Below are 24,203 nucleotides of genomic sequence, written 5' to 3'. Positions count from 1 at the left end.
GTGCAATCAGTGGCATCTTTAAGACCTGGCACCAACAACCATGCAACATTCAAAGTGACCTAAATTTCCTGCTTGTTAATGTTACCGTTAAGTGGCAGTCAAAAACATCTTAAGGGGTCTTTATGATAAGATTGAAACATTTATCACCTGGAACTTAGATGTTTCATCAAAAAATGTTATGAGTGTATGTAATTATTCTGTGTCATACCAGAGTCATAGAGGAGAAACTAGGGAAATAACCATGACTTTATTCTGTTCAGGTGAAATTCACAATGAATTTGTAAAGAATACACAAACACACTAATACAAACATCTTTATCGATCACAAACTAAATAAAAAAAACAAAACAAAAACAAAAACATGATTATTATTCTTTTCCAGTAGCGTGATCAACAAAAAGAATACGTTTAAGAAAAGGTGATATTTAATTAACATAAGTCACTCTTTCACAATGTGACTTACGTGACTATTATCATAACCTAAAGGGTGTATAAGTCATATAATGTGTGTTTAAAACATTTTTCAAGTGTATCCCAAAAGAAAAATGATTATAAAACTTTAAAGAAAAAAGACATTTTTACAGTTCACAGCTAAAACCCCCCCCAAAAAACAATGCCATCACATAAATCTTCCCTGATGGTGTAAATTACACAGGTAAATTAGTGTAAACAACTGACTCACTTCTACCAAAATGTTATACTTTTGTTCTGTCTTCTGCTAGAGTCCTTAAAAAGAGTCAGAACAATAGAAAATATTCTTATCCAGCAACGGAAAAAAAACCCTAAATGACCCTTAAGAAGTCACTGCACGTGTCTGCCCGCTCAATTTAGAAGCTCTGTTTAAACAAACAGAGGGAAAAACAGTAGCTTATATGTATTTTTGGCATTTCATTTTAGAGGGAAGGCAACACTGGAATCCATTACTACAACCCTCGGTGTGTTATATGTGCCTGTGCTGTGTTCATAAATACCAACTTCATGCTAAACTGCTGTCCTGAGGAAAACTTGCCAAAATTGTCTTTACTGATCAGAACTGCAAAAAAAAAAAAAAAAAAAAAAAAAAAAAAAAAAAGTACAACTGGGAGCAGTATAGAGTCAGCCCCCCTTTGGCCTGAAGCTGGTCCCCTCTGTAGACTCTCAGTATCACAAAACTGAAAGGTCTGCACTTAATTGCCTTATCAGATTATCTAACATTAAAGGATTCTGGACAGATTTCACCTGAAAACAGCTCAAATTTAGGAGAACCTCACTGATGCATTACAGTTCAATGGTATCACAAACAACAGACGAATCAATGCCTCGTACACAAATACTGAAAATCATAACCTTCATGAAGGATTACTTCTTTCAGCCGTTTCTGTAAAAACCAAAGGTGATAAAGTGTTAATAATAACAAAGAATACCCACACAGTGTCCCGGGTAGAGCAGTGAGTTAAGAAATGAGCAGTTTTGTCTTTTAGTCTTTACATGTGGCATCTTCAGGGACCTGACATCCCTCTGAAAGTTGCTTCGATTTGCTCCAGTGTCTTGCCCTTGGTTTCTGGGACGAAGACCATGGTGAAGATGACATTCAGGATGCACATAGAAGCAAACAGCCAGAAAGTTCCTGCACTGGTTAGAAGATTCTGCAAGGCAAACAGGTATCCAGAGAGAGAGAAAGGAAAGGCCACAGAGAAATATGTCAAAAACACTCAAAACATTCAAAATATCGTGACTGCAGCGCAAATTCAATTCAAATTTTCATCCCTGCATCAAAATATGTTTTCACAGCTTCCCATAATCACAAATTATCACTTATATGAATTTAACTGTTATTTTTCCATCCTCAGTATGTTGGGGAGGGTTCTCAAGGTAGCAGAGGTGGCCTTCAGCAATGAGACAGACAACTACACAATCCAACATCCAAAGCCAATTTAGAATGACCAATTAATGTAACATGCAATTTTTTTTTACCTCCAGGAGGAAGTTATATGAGGATATAGCTGTACAGTAAACTTTCTTTTTTAAATTCACAAATACAGATGGTTAAAAAAAAATAAACAAAACTATAATCCTGTACAAACAAATGAAACCCATTATCCTTGAGCTGAGAATATCCAATCTAAAAGTGACAGCGCTTTGAGACAAAACAGCAAACCTAAGCAGGCTATGGAGTGACTACTGACTACTTAAGCTGCTGTTATGGTTGGCATGTTGGTCACTGCTCAGTCTAAATGTGACATCAGACCCATAACTATTGTAAGGGTGCTTGTGGTACACTGGATGTGGTGAAGTCTTCTCGTAAACAACATGTTTTGCAACTCAGAGGAAAAAAAATTATACAAGTCCAAAGAGGAAACAAAATAATTACGGTGGTTTGAAAGTTTTCTCCACAAAATCTTATCTTTTTCTACTCCAGCTGTTAGTTTTTCCCCTTTGTACCCTGGTTATCTCAATGTGCCTGTACTGATCCATCACTGAAACAGCAACAGACATTAAGCTTTTCAAACACTAATTTTTCCAGCCTGACTAAGTCAGGAGTCATGCAGCATTTGTGAGAGCGACAATGGTGAGCATAAATGGCCAGTTAAGTCTGTTATGACTGATGGCAAAACAAGGCAGTCACAACAACTACAACTATGTGTATACTGGACTAAATGCTTCCCTTAACATGCTCATTAAGTAGGAACGCACTTCTCTGCAGCTCGTCTTGCGTTGGCAGGGAAGCTTTCTGGGAATAAACTATGTTTGATGGGGGCGAGTCATCAAAATTTTGCCATAAGTCAGTGATGATGTGTTTCCAATGTTTTCTGTGTTCTGCTATCTCATCACAACCATGATTACTGTGTGACATCACTTTGACTTTCTGGTGAGTTACGTTATGCTAACTGTTCCAACAGGATCTTATTCCACATCCATTGAACCAATTGTGGTAAACATGTGACCTATGTGCCAGAACCAGCCCAGCAAAGGGCTCTACTTGGTCCCCTGGATGGTGCTGCAAAGTGCAAGTCTTTTTATGGCATCTTAAGTAAACATGTTGTATGCTCATGTATTCACTAAAAAAAGGATCCCAGATGTAAGATTAAATTTCACTTCTGTTTAATTAAATTTCACTTCTGTTTGCAGTCCTGGTTGAAATGTGGTTTTATGGATCTTTAACAGATAAGATTTGCTATTCTGTTCAGCACTCACCATCAGAGATGGGCAGTAACGCGTTACTTGTAACGCGTTACTGTAATCCGATTACTTTTTTCAAGTAATGAGTAATGTAAGGGATTACTATTGCAAAAACAGTAATTAGATTACCGTTACTTTCCCATAGGAACGCTGCGTTACTGCGTTACTAAAACCGTGAGTTTTTTGCGAGAATGTCTCATGACAGTGACGTAAGCGAGTGCGACGTTCGTGACAACAGCTGTGTGCAGATCAACAATGGACAATATATCGAGTGCGGGAGAGAGTATGAGCATGCAGCATTTAAAGCGTGGAAGTACTGACCTTATTTTGAGTTTGATTCCATAAAAAGTGACAAAAACATTAGTGTCCGTTGTGCGTGGGAAGAAAACTTCTTTTTACAGCGAAAACACCCCCAAACTTCCAAGCAAACACCGAGTGCGCTACGACTGTAATGGGAAACTCACAGAGAAACTCGCGGATTATTCCACTGACCGCTGCGGCACACCTGCACCAATGTAAACCTCCGCCTACCCCACTCCTGCTTTACAGGTGAAAATAGAGCAACAGGACCGCTAGTCTTTGATTTTATTTATTTTCTGCTGTGTTTCACTTGCATCTATTTGAAAGAGTGAGTGTAAACACAAAAAAATATTTGATTTTATGTGCTGGAATGTGCAGAAAATAGGTTTAAATGTTAAACAAATTTCTTCCAGTCAGAGAATGTTGCATATAATTAATTTTTTGCTTGATGCATAAAGTTATAAGATTTAAAGTTTTAAAAAGAGACGTTTCCATTTGATTACATTTTGTATGATGGATTATGCAGAAAAAGTAGAATTGGGCTGAAAGATCTATCGCTTTATCACCTATTCAGGTTTACCACAGGGTGGCTGTGGCTCAGGTGGTAGAGCAGATCAGCTACTGATCGGAAGGTCAGTGGTTCGATCCTTAGCTTCCCCAATCTGCATGTCAAGTATCCTTAGGCAAGATACTAACCCCAAATTGCCCTCCGATGCGTTCATCGGAGTGTGAATGTGTGTGAATGCAGGTTAGTTTGCACTTGTGTATAGAAGTGCTTGTATGAGTGGGTGTGAATGGGTGAATGAGGCATGTTGTATAGAGCGCTTTGAGTACTCCGGGAGAGTAGAAAAGCGCTATATAAGAATCAGTCCATTTACCATTTAAATCATGTTTTTAAAAAGTAACTAACTAACTAAGTAATTAATTACTTTTGAAAATAAGTAATCAGTAAAGTAATGGGATTACTTTTGGGGGAAGTAATCAGTAATTAGTTACTGATTACATTTTTCAAGTAACTTGACCAACACTGCTCACCATCATATCCTGGAAGTTTTTGGTGACGATGAATGCCATGCTCCAGTTGGTGAGGACACAGACAGCGCTGGCAAACCCCCTCACTTTCACTGGGAAGATCTCTGACATGATGAGCCACGGGATCGGACCCCAACCGAGAGCAAAACCTGAACAGGACAGCAACAGTTATTAAAGTGGCATGGTCTGTTGGGGGAATACACCCACAAGTTTAACAAAAAAAAAAAAAAAAAAAAAATCACCATCAGCAGCACGAATTTGTTTAGGTTTTTGGAGTATTAAATGTAGGGCTGTTCGATATAACGATATATATCGGATGACGATATGAAAACGTCTAATGTTTCATTTTACGCTATCGTTTGTTTCGTGGTGTCGCAAAATAAACTGTTTATGGCAATAGTTTTTCATCGTTTTGATGGTCACTGTAGAATTTCTTAAAGTTCTCTCTTTCTCTTATATATAAAATAACCACACTACGGACAGACAAACGTCTGTTTTTATGCGTTGTCGTTAGCAACAACGACGGCAAAATCATCGCCCGACTCCGCCGTCCGCTTGTTTATTTTTTACGTAAACCTTTCACAATAAAGCTGAAGATCCTGTTGAGATTTTTCAAAATAAACTGAATCACGTGAAATAGTATGCAGAGTGTTTACGGGTGAGAAGCTAAAAAGAGCCGTCAGGTCCTTAAAAAAATAAACCTTAGGACAGGCTTTTCCCCTCAGCATGCCGTGTAATAAATACTCACAAAATTGTGAAAATTGCGGCCGTTTCAACTTATGTAACACTCGATTTCAGGTACACGACTCCCAGCTGAAAACACTTCACGCAAGTCGAGTTGCCCGAGATTCACAGAATTTACAGAAAACTTATGTGATAAATATCGTTGTTAGGGACGATAAATGTCTTATATCGGGATATGAGATTTTGGTCATATCGCACAGCCCCAATTAAATGTTTTGCAGATGACTGACAAATTTATCTCTGAATTTGTGATGGAATAGCCAAAACAATTAAATATCCAAAGTTATTTGTAGTAAGTATATGGTAAGGAAAAAGGTGTGAGGACTAAATAATTTTTGCATCTTGAAGTGGAGCCTGATTGACCCATTTAAATATGCTGGAAAACTGACCTGTGATGAACACCGCTATGCTGGCCAGAGCCATCCAGGCCAGGTCACCATGGGGTTCTGGAAGTAAGGACATCAGGTAGAAGTAAACTCCAAATGCTGTGGTGCTGATGGCCATGGCAACACCTGTGTTATGAAATTAAAATCAAGGAGGTGTCACAGAGAGATCTCAGGAATTATGGTTAATAATTACATTTAAAGATTCTGGCTACCTGAGATAATGAGAAGGACTTTCCTTCCAGCCTTGTCCATGATAAGCGCTGCTACTGCAGTAAAGACGACCTGAATGAGACCCACGATCACTGACGCCAGGTCACTTTGCTGCAGAATAACAAAGAAAGACAGGTCTATAATGAATTTATGTTTTCACTGAAAACTTGTAAATTGATAATTTTGCTGTTGAATTCAATTTTCACCTCCAAGAGGAGAGCTTTCTATCAGTGTGTGCACTGAAATGTTTTGCATTTTGTTACATTATAACTTATGACTTTTGTTTTTAGCCCTACTCCTATTTCCCAAAAAGGCTTGGCCTTTTTTCAATTTTTGATAAATTCTTCATCTGCTTTGTTTAGTGAGTGATAGAAAGAGCAGTAGTGCCTGTGAATGAGCTACCTTAAAATGTGCCTGTTCAAATATATTCTCAGCATAGAACATGATGGCGTTGATCCCACTCATCTGCTGGAAGATCATCAGCATGATGCCAATCACCAGAGGCTTGTAGACACCAGGATCCTTCAGGTCAGACAGCTGGAATTTAGAGCCCTAAGAGGAAAACAGAATAACATCAATCATCAACCAACGTTTTCCCACAGTGGTTGAATTACATTTGAGGAGGGCAAAGGCGCTGTGGCCAGAAAATCTTGTCTTATATCACCTGCTCATCACATGCTTCCTCAATGCGGGCGCACTCCCATTCGACAGGAGCGTCTGGTCCTCGTAAGAAGCGCAGTGACTCCACAGCCTCCCTTCGCTTGCCCTGTGACAGCAGGAAGCGGGGCGTTTCAGGCATGAAGGACATAAAGACCATCAGCAGCGTCGGTGGGATGGAGCAGCAGATCGCCAGCCAACGCCAGTCTATAAAGAGACCTGCAGGACAGGTTCACACACACTCAGGATGAGCCATTTCTACAGCTATTCCTCAACTTTTGTTTAAAGGGATGTGGAAAAAGAGGTTTTAGAAGGCTTTCAATTTTATTTTACAAGAACAGGAACAAGGATATTTATTATACTTCAAAATCAGCATCTTAAGTGTTATATGTGTTCATTTTTGCTCAGAGAAGGTTGTTAATTTTGGCCAAACAGGTAGTCACTAAATCATGAGTTAAAAATGTCTAACAGAGAAATTTCCCCCTTTACCAATTAAAAAAAAAACTAAACAAAAAAAAAAGCCTCAATAGAAATAAGCAACATTTCTTGTACATATGAAAGACAATGTGATTCATATAACCTTTTAACAAATTCCATGTGTGATCCATCACATCAAACCATGCAGCTGTTTTGAAACAACTTAACAGTGAGAACCACTTGCACTGACACTTAGTTTTTACTGAAGCCTCAAGGTGAGCTTTATGCTGCCCCCATCTAAGTGTTTAAAACAAAACATTACAAGTGAGGGGCGGATTCAAGTGAGCAAGACAATGCATGCTGACTGGGCAGCAACGTGTCAATATTAAGGTAAGCCTGTCCTAAAGTGTACTCTCATGATCCTTCTGTATGCTAATGAGACCATAATTTATACAGTGAACATCATGTTATATTGAGGAAGACTTGAGCAGGCTAGTGACTGTTACAATAAACTAATTAGGAACCTGTTTACTGAGGTTATAAATCAAGTGAGTGATAAGCTATTTTTGAAACTGAGTAGTGAACCCCTGCTGGTCATTAAAAGCATTACAGACCAATGTGATGTCGTTCCAACAGGTGCTTTTTGCTTCAGGTTTTTCCTGCATTCTTATACAATTGCCTTATGCCTTAGCATTTTCCTGTTTCTCAAACTTTATCCATAAGTTCTATTTGTCAAATGTTACCCAAGTTACCAGATTGTGTGTGTGTGTGTGTGTGTGTGTGTGTGTGTGTGTGTGTGTGTGTGTGTGTGTGTGTGTGTGTGTGTGTGTGTGTGTATATATACACACACATGTTTAGACATCTTCGTGAGGACAGAAAATTGGGATGCTACTATACTTGTGGGGGGCAACAGTCACTTATGGGGACAAAATGCCCGTTCCCACCAGTTTGAAGGCATTTTTGAGGCTCAAAATGTGGTTTTAGGGTCAGGCTTACAATTAGGTTGTAGTTAGATTTAGGCTGAGGGTTAGGGTTAGGTATTCATTTTTCATGGTTAGGGTTACGGTAAGCAGCTAGGAAAAGCATTCTGTCAATGAGATGTCTCGATGTCTTCACACTTGAAAACAAGTATGTGTGTGTGTGTGTGCGCGCCTCTCTCTCTCTCTCGATGTTTTCAGTACTTTAGTGACTACAGTTCCCGATTCAGCCAGTCTACCAAGAATGAAAACAGAGCACCTTTTGCACAGGAACCATTCGTTCAGAGCATTGAATAAGAAGAGGTTTGGGCTTTTCTTTTTTTGATTAGTTATAAAACTCAAGTGCACACTCTAAACTGATACACAGAAAATTGAGTTTCAGATTTTTTTATTTATTCTGGGAATTTTAGCTTTGGCGGGACACACAGAGGGAGTGCAGTTATATTATGGTCAGGTCAAAATTCAGTCACGAGGCTCAGACAGAGAAACAGGTTCTAAACCAGTTTACTGATCAGCTAAATAGTTGTTCATCATTTCCTGTTCAACTGATTCATAAATAAATTGTTCTATTTTTAACCTCATGATGTTATTCCACAAGTTATCACTGCAATCTCTCAGAGACTTTTGATACAATTCAAAAACCACATCTACCCACAACCAAACAACTGTTTGACTGCAGTGTGTCACAACTGCTGTGTCTGCACAGCAACCCACCTCCAGAGCACCACGAGACAAATCCACCTCTCAAAACATACCAGCTTTTATTAGGAAATCATGCACAGCACGCAGCTAACAAGATTAGCCAGAAGCAGCCTTTTTGACACAGGTCAAGTAGTGAGGCTGTTGTCTAAGAAGCAGCAGAGGAATCGGATCGTATATGAGGATGATCATGTGAATGCCACATTTGTTACATCATCTTTCAATGATTTTTAGGTTGTAAAACGTTGTTGTTATCCGACACTTTTCTTTGGTACTAAAGTTTATGCAGTTCTTGTAGTCATGTAGACTTTACAAAGGGACTTTTAAAGATGCCATAAAAACTTTAAACATCAGTTTCATACCTCCAAGATAAGCTCCCATGATGCCTATCACCACCATGAGCTGCACACAGGAGCCTAAAGTCCCACGGACCTTTTCATGTGCCATCTCAGAAATATACACCTGTTTGAGGGGAGACAAAGGAGAACATCAAAAATGCAAACCTTTAGTATACAGAACTGTTCTCTTAATGGTTTATAAACCAAACACATATAATTTTATTTATATAAAGTTAAGAGCACATTTACGATTCACATTTGAGAAGCCAAAGCCAACAAATGTTTGGCGTTTGAATGGACTGATCCATATTAACAATCATTTATGTTATTAAAGCAAAGGTGGTCTTAATCTGTTCATTTCTAGCTCCATATTTTTATTCTACAGTGGCTTTGCATGATTCACTGTTCAAAACAATCCTCATTTATCTCACTGAGTGTAGGTTCAGCACATCAGGTCATCATATCTCACCATTTATGGCAATGTGTCAGATTATACTCTCTAATTTGTAATCAGTGTTCAAGTGATACTGTGCAGCTACTTCTTAATCCCACAAAATGAAAGCATACCTTGTTTTTTCTGCCTGATATTTCAATTTACTGTCCAACAACCAAGTTTTTTGGAGATGTATTTTTTTCTTCTGGAATCAAACTCTGTCTAATCTTCACATCAACAGATGTCGGGTCAAATATTAAAGAGGCATTTAATCTGCTTTTAAATGACATACCGGGACAACCAGCGAGGTGATGCCGCTGGCGAGGCCTGTCAGCATTCTGCCAACGTAAAACATCCACACGTTCTGCGCCGCGATGATGATGGTGAAGCCGGAGACAAATGGCAGCGCGCATAACATCAGACTGACCTTCCTGCCAATCTTTTCCACCATCCAGCCACCAAACAGCCCGCCCAACGCTGCTCCCACCGTCACTATGGACTGAAACAGACAACAGATCATCAGCAATAAACGCCGATGTACTATTTGAACTTTATGTTGCATTTGATCAATTGTATTGTTTTAAAAGAACAACTACAGGGTTTTAATTATTTCTGTTTAGTTAACATCTGGACAACATATTCTATTTTGCATTAACGCCTATTTTGAAAAAGGCCAAAGCTCCAGCACTCGCAGTATATCGAACAACTTTACACCAGTATGCTATGTAACACATGACCATTTGTTTAAGTGAAATACTTTCAACCTATTTTAAAACAGACAGCTCGGCTTTAAAGGGTGCATATACTCTTTATTCCCAACATTAAAAGGGCAAAAAATTACACAGATCCTCTCATTACAGTGGACGGGACTTGAAGATGAAAAGAATCAACCTTTTGGGGTCTCTATGGCTAGTTTCCCCATTTATCAATCACTATACAGGAGGTGACTTCTTTTATAGCCACTCAACGGTTTGATTGTCTTAAGGCTTAGCATTAGAGTTGTGGCTGTTACGGATGCCAGCTTCTATTATTTTAAACAATTACACTAAACAATCCAGCCTCTCGTCCAAGTGTGGTCACTTCTGGCTCAAAAAAAACACAAACATGGAGGCGGCCAAAATGTTACCACTCGGTTACCAAGAAGGGAACCTACAAACCACTAGGCACATGGCTTCAGTATTTTAAGTTGTTCCTTCAGTGACTATTCCACCGTTTTATGTCATAAACTGTTATGACCATAATTATTGAAGCCTGGCTTAAAATGTGCTAAAATGATTAATTTTATACATACAGTCAACACATTTTAATTTCATCCGGCTCTTTCTTTTGTGTCTTTTTTACAGGATGTGTTGGAAGAAATGAGATGTCACACAAATCTGCTGTTAAAATTGCCTGGTGCAATATGAAATGAACATGGCTGCCATCATACCCCAAACCAGGAAGCCTGGTTATCGTCCAGTCTCAGCCGAGAGTCCTCAATCTTGGTGAGTTCGGGGATGGCAGGAGAGCTGTATCCCAGCACGAACCCAAAGCTCATGGGACCCAGAACAGAGGCAAGTGTCGCAAGGTACAACTTTCGATTCTTCACTTTGCTGTGGAGAGAAAGAGGAACACAGATGAGTGTAGGAGGTAAAGGTCAGGTCTCACATATGATAGAAAGAAGCTCAGCCTCATTAATTTGCTTCAGGGACACAAGAGAAAATCATTTCTGCTACTTCTTTTAAGCCTAGAATATCATGGCATGGATGACACATGCATCATTTCTAACAGCTGTTCAGTCAGGAACACTGTAATCAAGAGAATATTGATTTGTATTTAAACTGGGAGAGCACCAGCAACAATAGGAATCCAGTACAGAATAGAGCACGGGTCAAAAAGAGCAGATATGACTCTAATTAACTCAGACTAAGAACGAAAAAGCAGAGCTAGGATCACAGTGCTGCACAGTAGTTTGCAGCTTTAAACTGAGTGCAGGAAGAATAAAGCAGCTTTAATAGCACATGAGATTGTCTGTAAGCTCCAGTGAGTTTAAAGGGGGCATGGGGTTTACTAAATGATATTTTTTTCAGGGTTTTTAACAATATTTTGCAGATTTACATTAATATATAAAAAATGTAATTACATTAATTTTATTAAAACTCAAGAAAATAAAAATAAAAGCTTTTTTTGCCCCCACCCCCCACTTTACAGCTACACCACCAGTATGTGGTGTACCACATGACCATATGTTCAAGTCACCCTTGGACTGTTGGATGAGAAAGCCGGTCTTGCAATCATCACTATAATTCAAACCAAAGGTGTTGAGGTCAGGCCAGTCAAGTTCTTCCACACCAAACTTGCTCATCCATGTCTTCATGGATTTTTCTTTGAGCCAACACAAGTATAGTTGCATGCAATCTTCTGTCCTCACATAGATGTCTAAACATGTACTCACACACACACACACACACACACACACACACACACACACACACACACACACACAAACATATAAACATTCAGACTCATACACACGAACAAAAACACATACACATCAGTACTGCTTCGCACTGATTTTCTGGAAGTTTAATGGGATCAACACAATTTTTCCAAAAGATATTCAATCAATCTCTCTGCTGATGATGTATGCAAGTCTAAAATCCCTATATTTGTTCATAGCAACATGGTTTACATAATTTTCATCCTCATCAAACCTATGCAGGACAGAAATGTTTCACTGTAGGATAAAGGCGATCACTCAGAAGAACATTGTATTGATATTCAGTGCGCTTCCTGCTGAGGGGGAAAAAAAACCCGTCCATGACAGCAGACCACATCTCCCTAATCCAGAGGTGAAGGGTTCAGTGTTTTCCTTTAATTTGTCACTCATCCGTGTAATTCCTCTAGTAGCCATTGGCTTGCATCTAGGTCAACAGACAACAGTTGTTGTCAAGCAAACTCCAGATTCTCCTCTGTGGCCCTTTCAAGTTCCACATAAGCAAGCAATAAGAAGCTAAGCAAAGATGAACTGCTTGTTCAGTATGCCATAATCTTTACATTTAGTACACACACACACACACACACACACACACACACACACACACCGATAAATTATACTGCACCATTAAAACTAACCTAGCAATAATATCCGTAATTAAACTGGTTTCCCTGAACCAGCAAGGGGAGAGTAAAAACTACAAGTCGGAAACATTATCTGCATGGTGTAGACAACTCTGTATATTTAGATGACATGTAAACCCTCTGAAATGATCTGCTGTGGTAGAGCTACACTGACCTCAGATAAGCATCTTGCTCGGACATGAGTCCTGTTGGATCTCCACCCTCGGCATCCAGCAGCCTTCTCCTCTCATCTTGGATGTCCATACCGACAGCAGTAGTAGCAATCTTTCCTGGTTTTTACCTCTGTTCACCTTCGACAATGATCACATGTCAGAAACTAATTTAAAAATCCCCGAACAAAAGCTGGAAAAGCAGTCGGAGAAAGCGATAAAGCACCAGAACGGAATCTGAAAAAAGAAGAAGTTAGAGCATCTGAGATATCCGTGAAGAAAATATCGGACAATTCAGCTGGAAAAAACAATGTGACCATTACCGAGAACATTTGCTTCTCACCGGCGGTTAACTTGCTTTGTCAACATTGAAGTCAGCTGATTTGATCTCATATAACATGATCTCTTATTTCCTGTTCCCTGCATGTAAGGAGTTTCACAGTAAAACTTCTAGTATGAGGTCTATCTCCCAAAGCAGACCGCAGTCTCCCATCTTTATTAAAAGAAAGATATAGTAACAGACACATTTACTCTAAAAATTAAACTCACTTTTTAACGTTTTACGAAGACGGCCAGATATTCTGGTTAATCGCGGTCATTCCTTCAGAATTAGCTAAAGCTCATACCTTTAAGCTAGCAGATACAGAAGTTCATTAATTGTTGCTCGTGTTTTAATTTCACTTTATCGGTACAGCTTATTAAAAAACATTAATGTTACTTATTTTGCTTTTCAACATGGCGAAACAACAGGAAGGAAGCGATCTCCCGCTCACGATTTGTTTCCAAAATAAGAGCTTCTAGGAGTGTTGAAGTAGGTTTCCATGGCGACCCTCGGATTTTCAACATTAGGTAACAACTTTATACAAGCAAAGCAAAAAATAAAGGTCGTAAAAGTGACTGCGTCAGTGTAAAACAGCTCGAAACAGCAATTTCAGTGACGCAATGGACACATCTGAGGAGACAGATGACCAAACGGTAAAAAGTGACTGAAAAGCAACAGTGAAAATGTAGACATGCCCAGCCTGTTGGCTGTGTATAAAAGATGTTTGTTTCATTTATGATGCCTGAGCTAGTTAACTAGCACTAACCCAGGTTAAATAACGTTAAGTTACCGCTACTGAGTGAACACTGAAAGGGATGCAAAGTGTTTATAGGTGGGAATAACACTTGTGATTTAAAAATTTAAATGTATAACAGCACACAATAAATGTTTTCCAGTACCTTAATAATAGCCCCACTAATAAACTGTTATGTGATGTTGTCCAGATAAAACAGTGTGCCACCTCAGAAAAAAGTGAACTGAAATCTTTTGATTGTCCACCTCCAGGATGCAGAGCAGAGTTTTTTCCCCACTGCTGTATCAGAAGAGGAGCTGGTTGAGGCCAAGAGAAAAAGCACCCTAAAACGTCTGTTTGGCTCCAGTAAAATCTTTCTTCACACAGAAAAATCCTGTCAAAGACCAGACCTGCAGGGGAGCCTCATCATTCAGAGCAAGGCCGCTGAGCAGTGAGAATCAACAGTGACTGATATCTATGTGTCTTGAATACGTACAGCAGTAAATTTAAAATGGTGTTATACTTCTTATTATAGTCATTATTGATGTTATATTGGGCCTTTGTGCTTCATCTAAGTTCATCCTCTGTGTGGAATAAGTTGTTTTAGCTCCCTTCCACTTCCTTTAAAACCAAACTGTATCTGATTACCTTCCACTTATATACAGACAGTTTTATTGAATTTTAAGTATTTTCATTGTTAAGTAATATTTTTCTTGTTTTTGTTATTGCAGTTATACAAATGGGGAAGAGGCAATGGGGAAGTCCCAGTATGAGAGGGCTGTCACCTGCTTCTCCAAAGCCATCACTCTGAAGCCACAACAGGTCACCTTCCACAGTGGTCACACAAGATGTTGCTGATTTTCATGTAAAATAGATCAGAAGAGGCTTCTTCTTTTTTTCTTTTTTTTTTACATAACCTTTAGTTATGCTTTCTGGATATTATGTATGCGTCTCTTTTCTGGCCTGTGTCTTATACTCTCTATATTGTTATAGCCTGTGATATTACATGTTCTAGGTTCAGCTGTATGTGAGCCAGGCAGAGGCCTACCTACAGCTGTGTGACTTCCAGTCAGCAGCAGCCTGTTACAAACAGGCCTGGCTCCTGGAGCCTGGAGCCTTCAGGGATCGTTTGGCCTTCATTTACTATCTACAGGTAGAAGTATTCGCGGGGTCCAATGATGAAGACCTGCCATGCCGTTCCTTATTTTCTGTCATGAATATACTGCTACAATGCTGGATACACACAGAAGGTCTGAACACTCAGTTTCAGAAAGTTTTTTTTCTATTTGAGGATTTTTATTCAGGTCATCTCAGGACACGACTCTAGCTGTGAGCACCTCTTAAGTAAAAAATAATTTAAAAGAAAAAAACATGTTATTTTCTGTTTGATTTAAAGTTGTTGACATGAAAAAGATTGCATATTGTTTGACAGTGTTTCTCTCAAATATACGTTCATTATATCATATATCTCCTTGAAATCTAAGTTTATTCTACATAGAACTGAGCTTATACTTAGTTCTAGTGGCTAACTGAGTCAAACTCAGCCACAGGCCTGGCAGATCAGCTGATCTTAGTGCCAAACTACACACCCAAGTCGCAAATCTCATATAGCATGCACTGATTTACCTACTGCTGCCAATGTATGCCTCCTTGCAACCCACCTACCATCCAGGTTCTCTGTTTCCTTCTGTTTATGAAATATTCAAGATTATTGATTATTTGATTATTTGTAAGATTAAAGATTATTTGATGTCATTAATGCCTGTTCTGTTCTATGAGAAGGGTTTTGGTGCGGTTTTCCTTGCCTTTAGCCTTTCCATGGAAAGGCGGGGATGCATACTGCTGCAGAGCAGAGCAACCAAACATTAATTACTACAGTTGAAATAAGAATCCTATTTTGATTTAAGTGGGCATTAGAGAACTATCCTAACAGATCCCTCTGCCATTTATTGTTCCAGGGTCAGTGTTTGTTCGACCAAGGTTTTTTTGTAGATGCACTGGAGGCTTTCAGCAAAGCTGCTGAGGTGAAACCGGGTTGCAGAGCTCACAAGGTCAGAAGGTCAGGAACCTGAGCCATAACATCTAGACTGAAGTACAATATATGTTTAGTGTCTAAGTTACCTTATAGTTCCCTTATAATTGATAGTATTTGTTATTCGTGTACAGAAGGTAAAACAAGTCCCCAAGAGTTCAAATGTGAAATTAACAAACATATATATACTTTGCATCCCAGCCTGGCCTGTCTGACAGCTTCAGGTCGCCACACTGACTGTCTGAAGCTGGTAAATGACTGGATGGCATCAGAAGGTCCCACCTCCGACCTTTACATCCTCAGAGCCCGACTGCACAAAGAGCTTAACAAGGTCTCATCTCTTACACCTCTCTGTATAACCTATGTAAAAATCTCAGCATTTTGCATTCATGTTCAGGATATTTTAATACCAAGATTCTTTGATTGATCTCTGTGTAATGGGCCAATGTATTAACTATAGCTACAGAACAGGACGGAACGTGCAGCATTACAACACATAGGCTGTAAAAAACAGTTGAAATTGGGAACTGAGGCTTCCACAAACTGATTTTGGCAAAAATAAATCAGCAATAAGAGAACAAAGTGCTGAGGTTGTGGATCCATGGATGCCTGTCATGTAAGATCTTGTCTGTCATCACATTGTAACCACAAAGATATCATGTGGTCTCAGTTAGTGTTCAGCCAAGTGGAAAAAAGTCATATGAAATGTTTGTGTAAATGCTAAGTGATGTTGTAGATAAAGTGTCTACAAACATTATACACTAATGTTGCTATCATAATGACTGCTGTATTAAAACAGCCAGACTTGGCCAGATTTGCAGTTGCTGCTGTTGCCAATTTCCTCAGTCTTTAAGTGTTTAAGTTTCATATCAGATATAACCTGCAAACTTTTGTAAAGTCTCAACAATTTAATGTAGTCTGTTTTTTTTTTTGTTTTTTTTTTTTACTTCTGAAGATCTCAACAGTTCAAGTCAATATAGTGTTCTAAGTATACTTTGCCTACTGTTTAACATTTATGATTAAACCAGCAGAAACCTTCTTCTTCTGTCCAGACATCAGTTTGTTATCATGATGTGCGGTCGGCGTTGGCGTTGAACCCGACCTGTCCGGTGGCTGGAGCTCTGCAACTCCAGCTGCGGGAAGCGAGTGAACAGGCGAGACAAAGGGCGGTGGATAAAGCTTTGTGTGGAGAGTTGCCTGAAGCCCTTTGCATGATTAATATTGCTCTAGCCAACAGCCCAGAGGACGGACGCCTCTACCTGTTCAGGTGTGTCCAGCCAATGTGTAGACCTTAACAAAATCTGTTTTGGGACCGTTACATAGCTGAATGTTGACTTGCTGACATGTATTTAATTCAGCTGAATGCTATTCCCTTGCATTCACAGAGGGACTCTGTATAGACGGATGAAGAACTTCATACCAGCCATTGAGGATATAATCCAGGCTGTGGAGCTGAGTGGAGAAGAAGAGAAGGAGGGACCGCAGGAAATCAGGAGTCAGAAGGTGGAGGTCAGAGATGATAACGCTGAGAGTTGCTCTGTGCAGGAGGAGGCGCAGTTTCAGCTGGCTCTCATCTACAATGATTTTGCCGTTCAGTGCTTTTGCAAAGGTCTCTACGCAGAGGCGACTCTGCTTCTCAACAAAGCCATTGAGGAAGAAAAGGGCCAGGCAGGCCTGTACCTGAACCGAGGAGGTGAGGCTGTGACACCTGACCTGTCTGTGTGTGAGTCATCTGCTCTTTTCACCCATGCAATGAAACCCCAAACATTCTTAGATCAAGCACTCCCAAAAGTACTGAACATCTTCTTTGACTCACCTCAACCTTTAATCAGATCTCTGATGGAAATGTAAAACTTAGATAAACGATTTCCTGCTTTTTGTTTTCTTTTTCTGTTGATTTCCTTGTTTCGGTTGATTCTCATCAGCAACTTTTTTTTGATTGTCTGATAGACACCAGGTTTTTAACATAGACATATAACTGCAATCTCATAGCGTGATTTTAATAATTGATATTCATTACCTACTTAAATGCTCATGATTAATGCTCATATTTTAAAAAATGCATTTTATATTTCTTTTATACATCCCATGTACAGTTCTTATGAAAGGGGAAACTGTTATTTCTGCTGTAACACTGGCCATTTTACATAGGAGTTTATGGCAGTAGACTCACTTTTGGAGTCAGCCTCAAGTGGCCATTGGAGGAACTGCAGCTTTTGGCCCTTCAGCATTGGCTTTGGCACTCCGCCCCAGAGATTGCTGCTTGCTCTAAACCAGGGGTGTCAAACTCAAATACACAGTGGGCCAAAATTCAAAACTGGAACAAAGTCGCGGGCTATCATTAATATTTATTGAAAAAAAAAAATCTTCCTCCAGATATAAGAATGAATCTTTTCTTATGGACTCAAACAAGTTTTGCTGAAAAACTGAATATGGAACAAGCAAAGCTTGATACTAAACGATATATGTATTAGCTGTATAATACCAGTAGGCCAGCTCTAATAGTAATTTGGCATGGCTTCGCGGGCCAAATGTAATTAGGCTGCGGGCCAAATTTGGCCCGCGGGCCAGAGTTTGACACCTATGCTCTAAACATTATTGATTTGAGTTGAATGTAAGGAAACTAATGTTTTGTACAAAGTATGTTTGATGTCCCCTTCCGAGTGATTGCCTGGACAACAACTTTGCATGATCTCAAAACCTGTTACGACATTTTTGAAAATTAATGTGTGAAAATGTCTCCTTTCTGTGCAAGCCCACATTCATTTTCAGCACTTTGGAAGTTTAAGTAATGCTTTGTAACAGCCAGAGTGTGAGACTTTCAAGCCAAAAGTACACCTTATACTTGACGAGCTTTTGTCATGGATCATCAGCACTGTGAATCAGGGTATTTAGTCAAAGAGGATCTTACACTGGGTGTCCTTCTAAGTGTTTGAGTTGAAGCATGTGACTTCCTTCACGGTAAAAGAGGCAAAACATCTAATGTGACAGGGGAAACCTGACAAACCAGATTTTTAAGCAGCAAGACTGAAGAGCTGCTCCAGCTGAAGATCATGCACCGTTTTTAGAGTTTCACCACTCTACACTCTCCATCAGGAATGGATGGGGATAAAACATAATTTAATAGCCATGTATTTGGATAGCCCCTGTATCTCACATCTTACCATGCGACACCAGGGTGACTGGAAATGAATGGTTCAGCGACAGTAGTACGTTGACAGTCTGTTGGCAGTACATATGCAGCTTCAGACTGCAGAGAGCATCTGCTGTCAGATGCGGGCTGTATAAAAAATATGTTGTACAACCAGTCTGTGGGCCACTCATGCTTACGCTGTTGTTGGTCCATTAACCAATGTCAGAGAAGAACTGACATATAACATGTAAAAAGGTGATGTGAAATGTTAAAAACAATGATGTTTTTACAATAGTTTGTACTTTTAGTTCATACTTTTCCCGTTCCTGGTGAGCTCCACTGTGACTCCTCTCCCTATTCTGGCCCACGTGTCAGCTAATCAGCATTTGACTGATGCACAGTGTCATTCATGTCGAGCAACATGCAGTTGGGATTTTGGAGGACTGCATGGGAGCACGTTTGCAGTTGTTCAAAACCCCTCTCCGTCTCTCTGTAGGCTTTCTACAGGGAAATCCCTCCATAAGCTAACACAACCACGGGAGCATAAGTTAAGCATGAATCCTTCTTGGATTTCAGTTCAGTCCCAAGCCCTTTGCTAAACATCATCCCACTCCCACTACCCTGTCTTTCATTTTCCCTCTCATTGTTATATCCAGGGGCATTTGCAGGATTTTTGTTAAATGGGGTGGCACAGAGAGGAGGAGGAATGAGGTGGAGGCGAGTAGCACTGGAAAATGAAGCCAGTTCAGAAATGCCAGTTGGGGATTTTGTTGATATGTTTTGGCCACACGTGTTCCCTCAGAGAGAATCATCACTGAAAAACAACACAAAAATAGTTTCCTGTCATCATATGATGAAACATTTTGATCCTGCTGGAAGCAGACTCTTCCACGATAATGATTGTAAGAGACTAAATGGTTTGAAACTGATGTGAACCATTTGCTTGGCCTTCACGATTACCAGATCTCGATCCAGCTGAGCACTTGTGGGGAGATTTTGGATGAACATGTGAGACCCAACTCTCTCAGCATCAATCAAACACCAAATATGTGAATATCTGTAGGAAGAGTGGCGTTCATCGTGTTAGGGTTTAGTTTTTCACCTCTCTTTACATCATCAAAGCAGCTATTATGAAAATTAAAACCAGAGTTAATGTGTGTAAAGTTAATGAAATATTGACACTAAATGCTTAACTGAGGAACCATTTTGATGCTTATTTGTGTATGTCAGACTGTTTCTTTAAGCAGAGTTATTGGTACTATGCTCTGGCTGACTACCGGCAGGCTGAGGAGATGATGCAGCCAAATGATCCTGCTGTCCGCCTCCGCCTCGCTGTCATTTACAACACGCTGGGATCTTTGTGTTTCCAGGATGGGTCAGAACCACACGGAGAACATCCCATTAACACCCACACAGAGAAACTTATGGAGTCAAGTTATCAAATGTCACTTAGCTGATATACTGTTGAATGTGTGTGTCTGGATCTGCAGGCGTTTCCAGGAGGCAGTCAATATGTTTTCTCTGGCCATCCAGCACAACCCCGCCTCTAGCCGTTACTACGAGAGCAGATCGAAGGCTTTTCGAAAGCTGCTGAACCTGAGCGGGGCCAGGCAGGACTTCATCTGCATGCTGATTCTGGACCCCACCCACGAGGAGGTCTCAAATTCTTAGATCTTTTGTGGTTTTCAGTAAAACCACATTTCATTTCAAAATATTTCATTCAATAAGATTAACACAATGTCTGACAGAGCCCTTAGATAAGGAGAAGACACGACACTCAAATAACCCTGAATAGAAGTCGTTTTAATGCGAATAGTCATCCCAGCCCAACATTAAAGGAGCCAATTAACAGCTAAAATAAGGACGTTATTGGCCGGTCATCTGCGTGTTAACTTCTAATCAATTAACAAGAAACTTTAAAACCTCTTGTGGGATAAACATTTACTGAAAACACTTTCAAAAGTTTTATCAGTAAAACTTTACTGATGCATTTCATTTTAATATTTTTAAATCTTGTGGTAGTAATTGTGTGTGTCTGTTTGTGTAGGTGGCTCCTATGCTTATGAGTCTGTTCCCAGGCTGCAGGGTCTCTGATGTATTGTCCAGCCCAAAAGGACAAGCGATCAGAGCTCAGCTGATGGAAACCATGCAGGCGTGTAGCTCCTCCTCTGATCCACAAAGGTCAGAAACACGGAGGTTAATTTGAAGGCTGGAGGATACCTGACATTGAGGTAGCTGACAAAGTCAGTCTTTCGTTGTCTTGTGTTGAATTTTGTTCTTAGACTGAGTGAGAAGCTCTGCAACATGACTCTGACTAATGAGAGTGCAGCGAGCCAATCAAAAGAGCCAAGTGAAGAAGGAAAGGAGCTGGAGCTGTGTGTGAACAAAGAGGACATGCAGATAACTGTGAGGAGCCTCCTGCAGGTACCGAGCAGGACTTCATTTATTTTAGAAGTTCAGTTCTTTAAAAATTCTACTCAGATAATTTAAGTAATTTTCAGCTACAGATCAGTTTTGATCTTTTTTGCAGTGACTTCACAGCTGTTCTGTGTTATTGTGCAGCAGGTCAGCCGTTCATTCCTGACACTGCATCGCTAAACCACACTGGGACGTGACACACTACACACCACCTACCATCCATCAGTGCATCTGTAAACATGAGGGGATGCAGTGCTGCAGAGCTGGGCTGTTTGGGTTCCACATCTCAGAAGTGATAGCAGGAATACAGAGAGTGGAACAACCATCATCAGCTGTAACTCTGTGTTTTCCTGTAATTTAAAATTACACAGGAGTTTGATGATCGAGAGAATCATTTTTAACAGTGCCTGATGACAATGTGCTTCCTGATACATTGGCTGTAGATTGATATCAGAGTTTAAAATCCTAGTTTGACTGATAGCTAGTGCAGATTTTTGTATTTGTACTTTTAGTTGTTCCTTCTGCCTTAGCGAAATCTATGAGACACAGCGAAGATAAATATCATGTCAACAAAGCTGATATGAAACAACGTGTCAGTTCATCCCTGCACAAAATTGTGTAGAACTGTGTTCATTAAAATCAAGAAAAGTATAACGGTTCATGCGCCTTAAGGAAAAAATGATTCTGTTCATCTAGACGTAGTGTTTATTAGTAGGAGAAACATTTCATCATTCATTGAAATGACTTCTTCGGTCTCAGAGACGACATTCTTTTTGTTGGCCAGCAGGGGTCGGTGTTTATCTCACTGCAAATACTGCATCCAGATGAACAGGATCACTTTTCTAGGATTTCTTTACCTGGATACATCACAACAAACCTTTCATGTGAAGATGCTGAATAAAATTAGAAAACTGCAGTTTTATGTCTGTTGAGAAGAACATAAAGGATACTAGGCGTGTTTATTTTTTGTGAATAAAACCTTTACATGAACCTAAAGTTTAATACATATAGCTGCTGCTACAAATACAGCTATGATTTCTAAAATATAGATAATGTTTCTACACAGCTCTTCTATACAGTATTTACAGTTTGGAGATGGGCTCTAAAGATTAATGTTGCCCAGCTTAGTATCTGACCAGAAATGTAATGTGGTGACAGTTTCTCCCTTTGTTTCTGAGTTATGTAATTAATTAATGTTATATGGACTGGTACTCATTGTTATACTCTAATTGTACACTCAGTGTGGTTTTATGACAAGCCACCTTTTCACAGTCACATTCATACAGCATGTTGTTGTATGCCTTTATGGAGTTTGTAGCAATCAAAAACAGTTACACTGTTACACTGCATTTAGGTCTAAATTAAGTTTCAGCATCTTGCTCAAGGGCACTAAGACAAATTTACTGGAGAAGCCAGGGATCTTTCTAAAATGATTAGTAGATGACCTGTTCTACTTCCATGTGAGTGGCAAAAATGATTTTGTAAACCATTACGTCACAGTAAAATTGGTCCCTGACCTTTTGGTAATTAAATGTCACAATCAAGTTATTAATGTTCAACAAACAGTTGTAAAATTGAAATTTTCTCGTATTTAGTGCAAAAGTTATTGAGTTATGACCAAAAATCAAGTATGGGGTTAGTTTTGGGAGGCCACAAAGTCAAACTGCAAGATCAGCTGAACTGAATTCTAGCCCAGAGTGAGTGATTGGTCTGCTTATAGCCAAAAGCACAGCTGTCATATAGTCAGATATAGGGTGTGCTGTTTAAACCTAGTCTGCCTACAGCTGTGCTGTTTCTCTTCTAATAAATGTCACTTTTGTTGTCACTGGTATGTGCTCTGTTCTGTGCTTAACTGGAGTGCATACAGGCAAAAATAAATTATTGCAGATAAAAAGGAGGACCTGACTGAAATGTGTTTGGTTAGGTCAAAGTGGCCTCCGACTTTTATTTTTGACTAGTAAAATCTAATCAGTTCATTCATAAGTCCAGGAAGATTTTTGTGAGAAAGACAAGAAACTAGTTTAAAGCACTTCTTCAATATTATGTTCACAAGACAGACAATGAGAAAACATATTGCTAATGATTTATAGTCTTAAATTGCATCATACAACAACAGTTAACTAAACTCTAAATCAACAGTAACAACATTTATCTAATGCACAGTGGTATTGTCCTTTAATGATCATGTACTGTAGCAGGTAGGTGCAATAGGTGGCAGCAGAGGCATAATATCCTAGTATGGCATTTTCACATGATGTTGGACTGGTAATATCTTCTTTTATATTTGGCATCAAACAAAATTTAGGCTGTTTTAATTCAGCAACAGATCTGCATCTATAAATGTAATTTGTTTAACTAATTCAGGTGTAATTTAGGATGATATTGGATGCCTGAAGTACAGTGTGATCGCTTAATGCTACAACAAACAGGTGCTTTGGTGAAAGTGTAGTGTTGGTGAGCGTCTACTCGACTGATGAGTGAACCCATGCTGAACAGGGTTAAAGGTGAAAAACTATGTGCCACTGTTCACAGTCAGGAGTTTAGTTCCACATGTCACTGCCAAACCACAGATTTGCACAGAATCATGTGACTTAACATGAATAGTAACCTAGTTTCAGTTCCACTTATTTCTCATTCTGATTGAACATTAATAACTTGATTTATTGCCAATATACGGTAAAACCACCCGCTCTTTGAAGCCGTGCTGTCTGAAACCTGATCCTTTCCAATCCAAAGACCAAACATGTGCCACAGCACATCTAATTTGGTATTATTTCCTCACAAAAAATCCCTTTGGGAGTCATATGTGTTGACTGACAGCTGTCTGAGGACATGGAGGGGTCTGTGCTGGTTTGTCCAAACACTTCTGCTGTCACAAGTTTTTTCAGAAAGCTATTCTAAAAAGCAGAACAACAATACTGATGTCTTACATAATGGGGGTGAC

At 39.5% G+C, this 24,203-nt stretch overlaps 2 protein-coding genes across 9 annotated transcripts; one reads left to right on the top strand and one right to left on the bottom strand.

The window, feature by feature from the left end:
- Positions 1–228: 228 nt before the first annotated feature.
- On the bottom strand, positions 229–13,353 carry slc2a8 (solute carrier family 2 member 8). 4 transcript variants are annotated; one of them, XM_039621059.1, is made up of 12 exons: positions 13,248–13,353; positions 12,945–13,114; positions 12,627–12,858; positions 10,782–10,944; positions 9,645–9,851; positions 8,944–9,043; positions 6,496–6,707; positions 6,234–6,383; positions 5,834–5,942; positions 5,625–5,747; positions 4,495–4,640; positions 229–1,625 (listed from the first exon to the last, which is right to left on the bottom strand). In XM_039621059.1, the coding sequence occupies exons 3-12, from the start codon at positions 12,713–12,715 to the stop codon at positions 1,479–1,481; spliced, it is 1,446 nt and encodes a 481-aa protein (XP_039476993.1). In that variant the 5' UTR covers positions 12,716–12,858; positions 12,945–13,114; positions 13,248–13,353; the 3' UTR covers positions 229–1,478. The 4 variants fall into 4 exon arrangements, with proteins under 4 accessions (XP_039476993.1, XP_031587170.1, XP_039476994.1 ...); XM_031731310.2 differs by having other exon boundaries at positions 12,945–13,041; positions 13,171–13,305; XM_039621060.1 differs by having other exon boundaries at positions 12,627–12,762; positions 12,945–13,041; positions 13,171–13,305.
- Positions 13,354–13,410: 57 nt separating this feature from the next.
- Positions 13,411–22,653, top strand: LOC116313596 (tetratricopeptide repeat protein 16). 5 transcript variants are annotated; one of them, XM_031731348.2, is made up of 14 exons: positions 13,411–13,596; positions 13,949–14,127; positions 14,408–14,498; positions 14,692–14,829; positions 15,635–15,735; positions 15,910–16,039; positions 16,761–16,975; positions 17,094–17,217; positions 17,305–17,401; positions 20,072–20,216; positions 20,332–20,497; positions 20,889–21,022; positions 21,124–21,265; positions 21,404–22,653. In XM_031731348.2, exons 1-14 carry the CDS (start codon positions 13,564–13,566, stop codon positions 21,437–21,439), a joined length of 1,731 nt encoding a protein of 576 aa, XP_031587208.1. In that variant the 5' UTR covers positions 13,411–13,563; the 3' UTR covers positions 21,440–22,653. The 5 variants fall into 5 exon arrangements, with proteins under 5 accessions (XP_031587208.1, XP_039476991.1, XP_039476990.1 ...); XM_039621057.1 differs by having other exon boundaries at positions 17,094–17,401; positions 21,124–21,247; positions 21,407–22,653; XM_039621056.1 differs by having other exon boundaries at positions 17,094–17,401; positions 21,407–22,653.
- The last annotated feature ends 1,550 nt before the right edge of the window (positions 22,654–24,203 follow it).

Source organism: Oreochromis aureus, linkage group 12 (genome assembly GCF_013358895.1).
Source record: "Oreochromis aureus strain Israel breed Guangdong linkage group 12, ZZ_aureus, whole genome shotgun sequence".
NCBI lineage: Eukaryota > Metazoa > Chordata > Actinopteri > Cichliformes > Cichlidae > Oreochromis > Oreochromis aureus.
This window is presented reverse-complemented; position numbering and strand designations above follow the sequence as displayed.